Source organism: Podarcis bocagei (genome assembly GCF_964188305.1).
Source record: "Podarcis bocagei genome assembly, chromosome: 17".
NCBI lineage: Eukaryota > Metazoa > Chordata > Lepidosauria > Squamata > Lacertidae > Podarcis > Podarcis bocagei.
In genome coordinates, this window is record NC_138143.1 from 10,518,629 (window position 1) to 10,531,399 (window position 12,771).

At 48.5% G+C, this 12,771-nt stretch overlaps 1 protein-coding gene across 1 annotated transcript in view; it reads right to left on the reverse strand.

The window, feature by feature from the left end:
• Positions 1-10,811, reverse strand: part of SWSAP1 (SWIM-type zinc finger 7 associated protein 1) — a 30,230-nt gene extending 19,419 nt beyond the window's left edge. The window contains exon 1 of the mRNA XM_081176848.1: positions 10,678-10,811. Coding sequence (XP_081032974.1) covers positions 10,678-10,785 — 108 coding nt within the window. The 5' untranslated portion in view covers positions 10,786-10,811. The remainder of the gene's footprint in view (positions 1-10,677) is intronic.
• Positions 10,812-12,771: the final 1,960 nt, after the last annotated feature.

Sequence of the window (12,771 nt, forward strand, 5' to 3'; positions counted from 1 at the left end):
TGAGTGGGTCACAGCTTGGCAAGCCTTGCAGGACTGCCAGGAAGTCACTGCCTTGCACAACTGCAGCGGGTGGTACGATCAACGAGAAGGGCTAGGCCAGGCAGAAAAGAGACCACTTGCCTGATCAAGAGGCTCTGTAGATGTTATGTACTGAGTTGAATAGGATCCAAAATGCAGCAGTCTGATTGGTCCTAGAACAATAGGATCCAAAATGCAGCAGTCTGATTGGTCCTAGAACAATAGGATCCAAAATGCAGCAGTCTGAATCGTCCTAGAACCATAGGATTCAGAATGCAGCAGTCTGATTGGTCATAGAACAATGCAGCAGTATGATTGGTCCACAGGAGCCACTCAATCCAGCTCCAGGTGAAAGTGAATCCACAACCTGATTGGCCTACAGGAGAATCCCGGAATTAGCCAATCACGTGCAGTCCATTGTGCAAATAATGTATATAAAGCAGATATTTTGGGGGCTTCCATTCCTCGTCACCACTATGAGCTGAAATCCACTCTCGACTCGGAGTATATTTCAATGGACCAGAGACTGAAGTACAGTAGCTGGATCGCTGCCTTTATGAATGTCAAAGGACAAAGCCATTTCCTGGACCTGAACCTCTCCTGTAAAGAACCAAACACACATGTACACACAATGCTATTTTCAAACTTAGCCTTTTAAAAAAACGATTCTGCAAAAGGTTCTCAAATTTACAACAAGGTTCTTCAAAAGATTCACCCTTCAGTACAAATCCTGAATCAAAGGCTCCCCACACAGTTTTCTATTCTTCAATATGATCAAGTCAATCTCCCACAGAGTAAGTGTCTGTTATCTGACACTGTTCTACCTGCCTGCATGTTTAAACCATATATATTTTATATAGACGAGGTGGGTCTTAAGCTATCTGTCTTTTCTTCATCCCACCCCCACTCTTCCATTGGTGAGACTGGGAGTTGGCGAGAATGAGCAGATGAACCATATCTGCTCATCTGCAGCGAGTGAAAAATCTCTTCTAGGTGACTAAGCTGGGAAGCCCTGCAGGAGGTTCCTCACACCATTCCTTTCACACTAAAAGGGATATATTTGGTCAGGTGGGCTAGTAATTATTTTTGTGGGCTAGTGATTCTTGTGGACTGATTCACAAACCTGGGAATTTGAAGCTGTGAGCTTCTTTCACCAGGAAATGAATACTGAAGCCCTACAGTCTGTTAAACCTCACCAATGGTTCCCTGGCACCTGTCCCTGCCTGGGGGACTTTACTGAAGATCTGGCAGAGTGTGTGGGTAACCGGGAAGAGAGCCATTGGGTAACTAAGTTTGCCATACTATACAGTATATGCCACTTGGGAGTAAGTCCCTTGAATGCATCAAGACTTAATTATGATGAAACCTTTGCAGGGTTCCTCTATAAGGCTAAAGTCCAGTTCCTCCAGCAGTGCAGAGATGTAGGCGCTGTGGTCTAAACCACTGAACCTCTTGCCGATCAGAAGATCGGCGGTTCGAATCCCCATGACAGGGTGAGCTCCTGTTGCTCTGTCCCAGCTCCTGCCAACCTAGCAGTTCCTGCCAACCTTTAGCAGCGGGAGGCCCCATTAGCTAAAGTGGTACCTCAGGTTAAGAACAGTTTCAGGTTAAGAACGGACCTCCGGAAAGAATTAAGTTCTTAACCCGAAGTACCACTGTACCTGATAACAACTGCATCTTACTTAAAGTCACTCTTATGTATGAGGTCATCAAGCCACACATAAGAATATGCTAATAGGTCCCCACCTCCCACCCCATTGCAGGGGTGAGACTGCCCCGCATAATCAAAATCTTTCCAGGGAGTGATTTGTCCATGACACCTGAGTAAGATGGAACCCAGCCTATTGTTGGATCTTTCCCAAACCACTCTGTAGCAAAACCAGATTAAACAGAAGATCTGCCACATATTTTGGGCTCACAATGCACTGAGATAACCTCATAGTTGTCTTGGTGGCCATGGAATTCTGAGCTCTCCCAACATAGATAGTGAAATCCTCCAACACGATCTTCAAGACTACGCCAACACCAGTAGGGTGGACAGTGCACCAGGAAAACTCCTGTTCTGTTTTTCTGACCCAACGCCAGGCACAAACCCTCAAATCCAGCTCCCAAGAAGATTGGTTGCCTCGTGAAAAGATGGAATTTCCATGGATTACGGCGAAAAAGCCAAAAAGAACCCAGCCAGCCTTCTGAAGTGTGTTGATGCAGCAGCGAACATCAAGGCAGACAAATCTGGCTCACCCAGCTCATTCACCCAGGTCTCAGTAATTCAGAACAGGTCAGCCCCTTCAACCACAACCAGATTCTGTTTTTATTATGGGCTGCGCTAGCATCCGAAAACAACAGCACCAAGTGGGAAAACCAACAGGCATGGCAACCCAAATCTCATGCAGGAAATGGGGCAGTGGGCTTTAAATATTTGTGACCCCTTCCACCACCCAGCCCCATACCTCCTTCTGCGCCAAAACCTTGTTAATAGGTGCACCTGCTGAACCCCGCTCCACAGACCCCACAGTTCATCATTCCTAAGACCGCAAATGAACAGAAAATGCAAAATACTAGGGCTCCAATAATGCAACCGCAATCCAAAATACAGTGCTACAGTGCTTTTAAGTGGCCAGAGAACCACAGCCTTCAGTTCTCATCAAGACAGCAATAGTTTGTAATACAGTTGTGCTTGTATGCATAAATAGCTTACCTCACAAGAAAGTGCTACTGTAGTCAAAATCAAACCCCTCATTGCATGAATTTCCACAGGGCACAGTATACACATAGCCCTTCTCCCAAATGATAGGTGGCTCTCAGCTCTTAGGCATGTGTATCTCAACCACCTCCCCAACACTCACATAGGGCAGTTCTCTCAGCTAAGAGATTCCACCCTCTCAGACCCAACTCTCACCTAGGATTGAAGTCCTCTCAACCTATTGCCAACCATCAGGAGGGTGGTGCTCCTGCCATTGTGTGATTGCCCTTTGGGGTCAATGCACTGAGGGTGACCTGCTGTGTGCCTTGGAGTTGACCTATATCCACCCCATCATGGAAGATGGATAGCACAGGATGGGGCATACCCTACCATAAAACTAGCCTGAAGGGTCTTAGAATGAAGGGCATTACCAGTCAGTTATAAGCCCAGTTCTGCTGAAAATAGCTTCCTGTCCCCAACAAAGGGAGGTACCAGATGCTTCTGAATGCACCTGCTCAGCTTGCAAAAGGCCATGGAGACTCCAGAGCCAGCTAGCCAGGTGAGCCATGCCATGAAGCTGTGTTACAAAGTCAACTTTGAAGATGGTTCGGAAACTTCAGCTAGTACAGAATTCAGGTTGCTCACCGGAGCAAGACGGTTTGAGCACATTACACCAATCCTGGTTTGACTGCACTGGCTACCAATTAGTTTCTGGGCCCAATTCCAAGTGCTAGTTTTGACCTATAAAGCCTTAAACTGCTCAGGACCGCAATACCTCAAGGACCGCCTCTTTCCATATGAACCTACCCAGACCCTGAGATCATCTTATGAGGCCCTCCTTCGTGTGCCTCCTCCTTGAGAGGTTGGCAACACGAGAACGGGGCCTTCTCTGCAGTGGCTCCTCATCTGTGGAATGCTCTCCCCAGGGAAGTTCGCCTGGCGCCTTCATTATACACCTTTGGGCGTCAGGCAAGAATATTCCTTTTTAACCAGGCCTTTGGTTAACCTGATCGACATCCTATACCCTTTTAAAATGTGGCTCTTTCGGGGGGGGGTATTTTGATTTTATATATTGTGATATTTTTTGTGAACTGCCCTAAGACCTCTGGGTATAGGGCAGTTTATAAATTCAATAAATAATAACATTTCACCGGAACAGAGCTATTCACATTCTATCTAAAAGGAAACAACTGGATTGTCCACCTGCCTTTCTGGGGGAAGAGGAACATATATCTTAAATACCTGGTTGCAGTTTGTGCCCTTGTTCAATAAGAGAGCTTCTATTCTATTTTGTTCTTAGAATCCTGTAAAGCTTTGAACTTCAGCAAGATATAGTAGCAATGAGTTCTACATACTAAATATGTCAAGCAGGAATCTGGACAGGAAGTCCAAGGCCTGGAAGAAGATGATTCCAGTGGAGTTTATTTATGTGTAGGGTTTCTTCATTCCATTCGCTTTGTTCAAGGAAGGCTGGAAGACACACTGTGTGCTCTTCTGGAGCTGGAGGAAGTGGAAGAGAAAGGGAGAGGCAGGAAAGCACCTTCCAACAGTTGCGGAGACGAATCAACTTCCCCTCAACTACGCGTATTCTCAAGCAATAACAACGCCATCTGTATTATATACCCAAGAATACCCGTCATCGAAGGGAGCTAGTCTGTCAACTATTCAGCTGGGTCCTCTTCAGCAAAGTCCCACAATGGGAATTGTCTCGAAGGAGGCATCTTGGCCTGTAAAAAAAGAGACAGAAAAAGAAAAGGAGAGGCATCTTCCGGTGGCTACTTTTAGTTCTGACTAGACAAAGTGCCCTCTTGCTTAACTGGGCACAACTTTCCACCTCTGCTGTCTTAAAAATAATACAGTCATACCTCATGTTGCGTCCGCTTCAGGTTACATCTTTTCAAGTTGCATCCTGCGGCAACCCGGAAGTACTGGAACAGTTACTTCCGGGTTTCGTCGCTTGCGCATGCGCAGAAGCGCTAAATCACAGCACTTCTGGATGCGAATGCTTTGAGTTGCGAACATGTCTCCAGGATGGATTATGTCCACAACTTGAGGTTCCACTGTATAGTCAAACCTCAGTTATCAAACGTAATCCATTCCGGAAGCCCGTTCGGCTTCCGAAATGTTCGACAACCGAGGCGCAGCTTCTGATTGGCTGCAGGAGCTTCCTGCACTCAAGTGGAAGCCACGTCGGATGTTCAGCTTCCGAAAAACGTTCAAAAACCAAAACACTTACTTCCGGGTTTTCAGGAAGCGGTCGGGAGCTGAAACATTCTAAAATGGAGGTGTTTGGAAACCAAGGTTTGACTGTAATGATAATGATGATGATAATGATGATGATGATATGCCACCCATCTGACTAGGTTGCCCCAGCCACTCTGGGCAGCTCCCAACAGAATATTAAAAGCACAATAAAACATCAAAAACTTCCCTATACAGGGATGCAATCAATTTGGCACAAGGCCATATCTCTGAATGACAGGCAACAGCCTAGCTCTGCTGATTCTACTGGCCAAGATCCCTTTACATTATGTTGCGATGAATCATGAAGATCCCCTAATTTGGGGACCCACTGGGTAGAGTAATGTTTCAGGCTATGACTCACATGCATTCAGATCCCAGCACTCCTCTGTATCTTGGTTCTACTTTTGCTCTTGTCTTCCACAAAAAATCCTGAGAACCGTAGTTTGATGAAAGCTCAAACACTACACAGAACTCCTTGCTGGAAATCTCCTCTCCTCTTACAGAACTAGTTCCCAGGGTTCTCAGAGAAGGTAGCGAGTTACTCCTAAACTAATTTGTCTGTAAGATGTGTGCATCTTTGCAGCCCAATCTTATCCATATTTATTAACAATTGCATCACCATGTAACGTTGGTAGAGTGTTTTCAAATGTTCAAAGTGCTTTGTAACAGCCCTGTCAGAGATATTTACTCACAGTTTAGTCAGGTTTTTTTGTCCCCCATATTCAGTGCTTTCTTTCAAGATAAATAGGTGCCGGAACTCACCATGAAATTGTTACAATAAATTGCCGGGTGACTTGGGGCAGCCCTGACGGATGCTGGTTTGACAACAGTTGCATTGACTGCCCACAGAGGTGTTAAAAACTATGGCAAGCCGTCTCCCTAGCTGGTTTGGGGGTGGCCCCTGGTTCTGGTGCAGGTCAAATAAATGCACCCCCTCATTCTCTTAGATTCAGGCAGATGGCTAGGGCAGCTCAGAAGGGTCCCTGTGCAGGTAGAGACCTGGATGGAAAAGTTAAAACTTGCGTCAACTACAAAGGAGACTGTGATGGCCTGGGAATCGGATTCAGAGGCTGAACCTGAGGATTCCCAGCCTGCACAGGAGTCCCCGCCTCCAGGGCTGGCTGAGCCGGGGCAGGGGCTTGAATCTGAAGGGCCCTCACCTGTGCCGGATCCTCAGAAGCAGATGCCAGCTGAATCCGCTCTGGCTCCAGAGGTGATCGAGGACCCATTGCCTACAGGTGCTCCTCTACCAGCCCTGTCAGGGGAAGCTGAGGTTGCCTCTGGGTCCAGTAACCCTCCAGCCTCTCCGGAGCTACAGAGGCTCAGGGCAGAGAGGCGGAGGGAACTAAGTTCTCTCAGGAGGAGTGCTTGCCTGAAGGGCAGGAGAGGCGAGTAACCTGTGGGCCAGGACCACCCCAGGCCTCAGAGGAGATAAAGGCCAGTCAGCCCAGTCCCAGGTTGCAGGAGTAACATTGTTGGAAACCTGTTCCTGCCGGCACCCTGACTTGCTCTTCGGGAGTTCCTGACCACGCCCGGCTCCTTGTCTTGGACCCTGATTCGCCCTTGACGGACAGCCTCCAGACCCTCGACTCAGGACCGGACTCAGACCACGCTGCACGGTAACACCCCCCCCCCCCGGGACCAGCACAGAGACAGATTGAAGAAAAGGAAATACAAATTGGCCCTGCCCCATAGCTTGACCAATTACGGCTAGGAGCAGCTAGGAGCTAAGTGGAGACACAGAGCCAAAAAGAACTGTAGACTTGTGCACACTGGTCAGCTTTCATTTGGCCTTGAAAAGACTGGCCAGCTTCCATATTGACTTGGAAAGCTTGTTTTGGGCTTCTCAGAAGTATGTCAAGGTAAGAAGCGGGCAGGGGGAGCGCCGGCCCACAATGGCGTCCGCCTGAGAGGTGCCAGAACTGCACTCTGGCATCCTCCAGCTGAAAAAACCCCCCACAACTACCCATATTGCAGATGGAGGGCTGAGACTGAGAGACCGTGGCTTGCTGAAGGCCACACCAGGAAGAAGCGAATTTAGAGGAGCACAACCAGTTCAGCTGGGCACGGAGCCCTGGGGATGCTGGGGTTCAGGTCAAAGTTGCTGAGCTTTTTTAAGGGGGGAAAGTCCCTTTTTAGCGGGTTCAGGTAAACTGAGGAAAGGGGAAAGGGTAAAAGTCACTCCCCAATAAAATCGCTAATAAAACTATCTGCCTCACAGCGAAAACTCGACCAGTTGGACACCCTTGCTGTAGAGGATGCTGCAACTATTATTTAGAATGCATCACGAGAGGCAGGGAGCACCAAATTTTGGTGTCAGACAGGGCACCGCTGAAATTTGAGACTCCAAGCTCCGACATTGCACCAGGTACTTCCTGAGTCACAGTTGCTTTGGCCCTGTGTTGCACCAACGTATCAAGGAGTAAGTCCCACTCATTTCAGTGAGACTTACTCTCAAGTGTGAGTGCACAGGATTGCAGCATTATGAGATAATTACATGTTCAGCTGGGACACGGGTGGCGCTGTGGGTTAAACCACAGAGCCTAGGGCTTGCCGATCAGAAGGTCGGCGGTTCGAATCCCTGCGACGGGGTGAGCTCCCATTGCTCGGTCCCTGCTCCTGCCAACCTAGCAGTTCGAAAGCACGTCAAAGTGCAAGTAGATAAATAGGTACCGCTTCGGCGGGAAGGTAAATGGCGTTTCCGTGCACTGCTCTGGTTTGCCAGGAGTGGCTTAGTCATGCTGGCCACATGACCCGGAAGCTGTACGCCGGCTCCCTCAGCCAATAAAGCAAGATGAGCTCTGCAACCCCAGAGTTGGCCACGACTGGACCAAATGGTCAGGGGTCCCTTTACCTTTACCTCTACAGAGGCAATGGTTTGTTCGGTGCTAGACAATGGTTTGGACTTAAGGGAGGACCCCCACTGAGTCTCCATGGTGTGACCTATCCCACACTTTTAAGATCTAGTGCCCTAACAAAGGCAGTCACTAGCCAAACACGGAACACCAATTACAAAACAATGGCTTTCCAGAGTATGTACAGAACTGTATGGTACACCAGTCATTTGGAGGAGAGAATTTTACTACTCCCTTTACTTCACGAGATTTCACCAGATGCAGATATGTAGCAAAATGCCCCTCAGTACAATGTTACAGACTTAAAATTACTATGTGTGCCATATGTTCACCTGTCAGCTGGTAAATGGCCCACAATTCCTACCACTTCAACAGATGAAGAGATGGAGGCAAAATAAATGTTTGGAACCCAGATCTCCGAAAATGATTGTATGCATCAGGCCGTCTCTCTTTTCTTGGATGACAAAAAAAAGGGAACTGTGGGGAGGAAGGAAGGTGTCTATGTTTTATGGGGACTGGGAAAAGCTTGGGAATAAGGACTGATGGGTTTCGTGGCTTCTCTAAAGGTAAATAGTTTCCTCTTGTTGTTTATTCCTCCCCCCCCCCAACACACACTTCAGCCCACCTACTTTCCAAACCTCTGTTGCCAGGCACCCTGAAAGCAAAACCTTCATAATATTCTGCTTGTTGGCTGAAGTTTCCTTAGGTTGTTGCAGCAGCGAGCTGTGTTGGCCCAAGAGCTTTTGCTTCCTGTAAAGGTAAAGGGACCCCTGACCATTAGGTCCAGTCGTGGCCGACTCTGGGGTTGCAGCACTCATCTCGCTTTATTGGCTGAGGGAGCCGGCGTACAGCTTCCGGGTCATGTGGCCAACATGACTAAGCCACTTCTGGCGAACCAGAGCAGCGCACGGAAACGCTGTTTACCTTCCCGCTGGAGCAGTACCTATTTATCTACTTGCACGTCGTGCTTTCGAACTGCTAGGTTGGCAGGAGCAGGGACCGAGCAACAGGAGCTCACCCCATTGCGGCGATTCGAACCGCCGACCTTCTGATCAGCAAGTCCTAGGCTCTGTGGTTTAACCCACAGTGCCACCCGCGGCCCTTACGACCTCAAATGGTGCCTCCCTGCTGGGGCCAACACTTTTTAAAAGTCTTGCTACAACTTTCAGACTCAAGCCTCCAGCTTCCCCACCCTGACGCGGGTTGCTTCACTCTGATGCATGGCAGGGTCAGCCCTAGCAATACTGGACCATGTTAAATTCAGGCCAAGCTATTTTCTACTTGGCTGCATGCTTGCTACAGCCCTCAAGTGCCGCTGAATTCCAGCACCGAGGCCAGCTCCCATCTGCCCACTCCGCTTTGAAAACCAAACCAAACCCCACAGTCATAATTGCTGAGAGCCTGGTTGAAAGGCTAGAGGCTCTGGCAATGAATCCCATTGATGGACGACTCCAGATCACACCTCTAACATCCAGTCTGTTGCGCTGGTATCTGACGAGGGCCATTTGCACCAGGCAACGTGAGATGCAATCCAGGGGGAATTGGAGATACTGGAACCATCTGGCAACTGGGTTCGCTCAGCCTTGGATCCATATAGCCCCAGGCGGAAGGATAAGCTTTAGTTAACTTCTCTCGCTCTCTCTCTCCCTCCTCCCCACATGCACACTGACTGCCGATCAGAAAGAAGGCATGTTTTTGCTCCGGTGATAGGAAATGGAAGGTGAAAGGTTTGGATGGAGGAAGCCAGACCAGCTCTTTCTGCCTTATATCATATGGCCTCCCTGTCCCCTTATGGCTTTAATAAGGGCTTTTCTATAAGTGACTTAAGATGCAACTTTGAATGCAAACATTTCTGAAGATCAATATCTTCCCAAGACAAATCAAGCTATCTCTAGTGCTGGATTTCCAGAAGAGTATTTTTTGTTACTCAGTTTTTCCTTAGTAATCCCATCCCCCCCCCAATCCAGAGATTCCATTGGGAAACTGTATGGATAAGTAGATTTAGGAAGAGTGCATTTTAAACATAAAAATAAATAAAACATTTTAAAATGTTAAGTTCACAAAGGAGCATGAAGCCAGTCATTTCTTTTAAAAAAACACCAAAAAAACAGAACAACACTGCTGTCATTTTTAATGTTTTTGTCTGGCCTTTTGGCCCAACAGAAGCCTCCAGGGTCGTTCTTTAGATAGAGAGATTCAGGAGGTAATTTTAAAAAATAATAATCCAAAAATATTAAGAACCTCATATCAAGATATTGGAAATGTTGGGAATACCTTTAAACCATTCTTAAAGATAGAAAGAATAGGAGTACATTCTTGCTTCCTAATTAAATTCATACAAAAATGCATACATATATACCTCCCACAATTTCATGGTTGTGTAGCAGGTTACGGAAATGACATTTCAATCCCTCTCCTTCTTCTCACAAGAGTGTCAGTTGGGAAAGCTGGTGGAGGAAATATTAACTCCCCCCCCGGGAGTGGGGGCTAAGAAAGTCAGGTGGGGGGAATTAATAAAGCGACAGCACAACACCACAACACACACACACGGGATAGGATTTAGCCATGGGAACAGAGGGAAATACGAAGGTGTTAAAAAAAAATTGGAGCGGGGTGGGGGGTGGGTGGGAGTTCAGAGCAGCCCTCTTTCCTCTCCCCCTGCCACACCTTAGCAATAATGCCATCTTCCCGGAGCAGCTGAAATACACCAGGAGATCTGTCCAGTCTGGAACACGCAAGAGCAGAAACGTGGGGCGGGGGGGGGGGGGGAGAGAAGACAAATCGGGGTTGCCTTGAAATCTGGAGGCTCCAAGCAGAGATTCCGCCCTGATCGAAACCGAGAAAGAGACAAGACAGACAGATAAGCCCCCGACTCACCCGTGTGGGTCTTTCCCCCGTTTCCTTTTTTGGCCTCTCCAACACTGATGGGAGCTTCCCAAAGGCTGCCTCAGCCTCTTCCACCCTCTTCTCTTCTCCGTGGTCCATTCCCAGCTGAGGAAAGCCCTGGATTTCTGATGGAATCCCATCCTGGTGTGTGCATGGAGATTACGCCCTCCTTCCCTCTCTCCCTCCCTCCCACCTTCTCCTCCTCCCTCCTCTCTACGATCCCTGCCGATGCTTCCTCTTTCCCACCCTCCCTCGTCCAGAAACCTCCATGTTTCTGGGAGGGGAGGGGAAAACACACCACCCACCCTATTCCCTTCCTGGCTCCCGACCCCACATCCCGGAGTACAAAAACGGGGGAGCGAAAACACCAGCCCTCCTGCGCCCTGATGGACGCGCGCACAGAGAGGCGCAGCCCTGGCCTAGAGCGCAGAGAGATGCCTGAACACCACCCCACCCAGCTTAAAACACAAGCTACCTTGGCAGACATGGGGGGGGGGGCGGGAAACGCACCCCATGGAAACAGGAGGTGTGACCCCTCCCTTGCCAAAAGCGACTTCAAGCCCAGAAAAGGGCTGGGCTCAGTTGCCATCTAGTCTGGTGCCACTTTCCCCAGGAGCCCAAATGCCCCGGGGGTGGGGGTGGGGGAGAGTGGAGATGTCAGGAGGGATGGAAACTTAGCTGGGCACGTGGGTGCCGCCTCCCCCCCCCTCTGAATTTGGAGTGGGCTGAGGCAGCGTTGGCAGCTGCTGGCAGGCAATTCAGGGAGGATGCAAACATTTTCTTTTAAAAAATGGGTTTCTTTGCAGGGGTGGCGGAGATAGAAGTATGTTTTCTTTCTCACTTCTGACTGGGATGCGGCAGGGAGGCAGGTGGGCCCTGCAAAGGGGGTGGGTGGAGGACATGTGCCAAGTGAAGAGGATGCAACTGAGTTGTGTACTGGGCTTGCCATGAGGTGAGGCACCCATAAGAGCTGCTGAATTGGGGGCAGGGCAAACAGACCCAGCCCATCACATGGGCAACCAGCTACCTAAGGAAGTTCTCCTGAAAAAGCTTCATAGAAACCAGTTTGAGGTGCAGAGAAGTAGGAGCAGAGTCACTGAGAGGATCAGGAACGTGGTCAAGCTGCAAGAAAACCCAGCAAAAATGTGACATTTGGCAACCTTCTCCAGTTTTGTCACTCAGTTATTGAACATGAATTTTTATTCTGGGAAATGGAATGGTTTACACTTCCTGGTCTCTGTTTTTCATTTCTCCATGTTGGCAGGTAAGCAAAACATCTCAAAAACTGTCAGCTATCCTGTACTCTATAGTTGTTGTTTTAATGTTGAAAGTGAAGAGATGTCAGCCATCTAAATAACTCATGTTTTAAAGTTAAAACCTCCCATTAAATCTTTCAAATGTCACCTTTCAAAAGTCTCAAAAGTGGCATATTAGGTCCTGGCCAATTTTCAGATCTTTGCAGCTGCTCATTTCAGCTCCAGTGCAGAACCAGGCCCTATAGGGCAGGCCAAGATGTCAACCCCACTCTAATCAGCCTGTGGGGAAGGTTCCCTGAACAAGCCCTATTGGGACTGAAGTTGTGCAAAAACTTGGGCCCTGTTCTTTTCAGGGTGCCTCTGTAGGTTGCCTTGTGTATTCTGTCCCCCAGCGGCAGGTATAGATCTGTCTGCTTTCTCTTCTGTTGCCCTTAAGGTTGCCCAGACCAACTTTAGACTTGGCCTCATAGGAGGACCTACAATCAATATCCCACCATGCTTGGCCTTTCAGCTGTTAAATAGCCCTGTCTCCTCACCCCTTGCTTGCCAGCTTTCCCCAAACAGAGCATGTTGCAGGCAAACCACTCCTATTGATTGCACTTAGATCAACGGTGACCATGCACGTTCCACATGCCCAAAGATGTTCGCAGCTAGCCAACACATTTGCTTCACTGCACTCTGCCAGCTGGGACGTTGCTATTTCGTATGCCTAAAGCTCTGGTTGGTTGGTTGGTTAACGAATCTGGAAATAACAGAGGGAGAGAAGGAGGCAGGAAGGAGACTAGACGTCTCTTCAGAGGAAGAGAGTCACTTCATGTTACAAGATTTT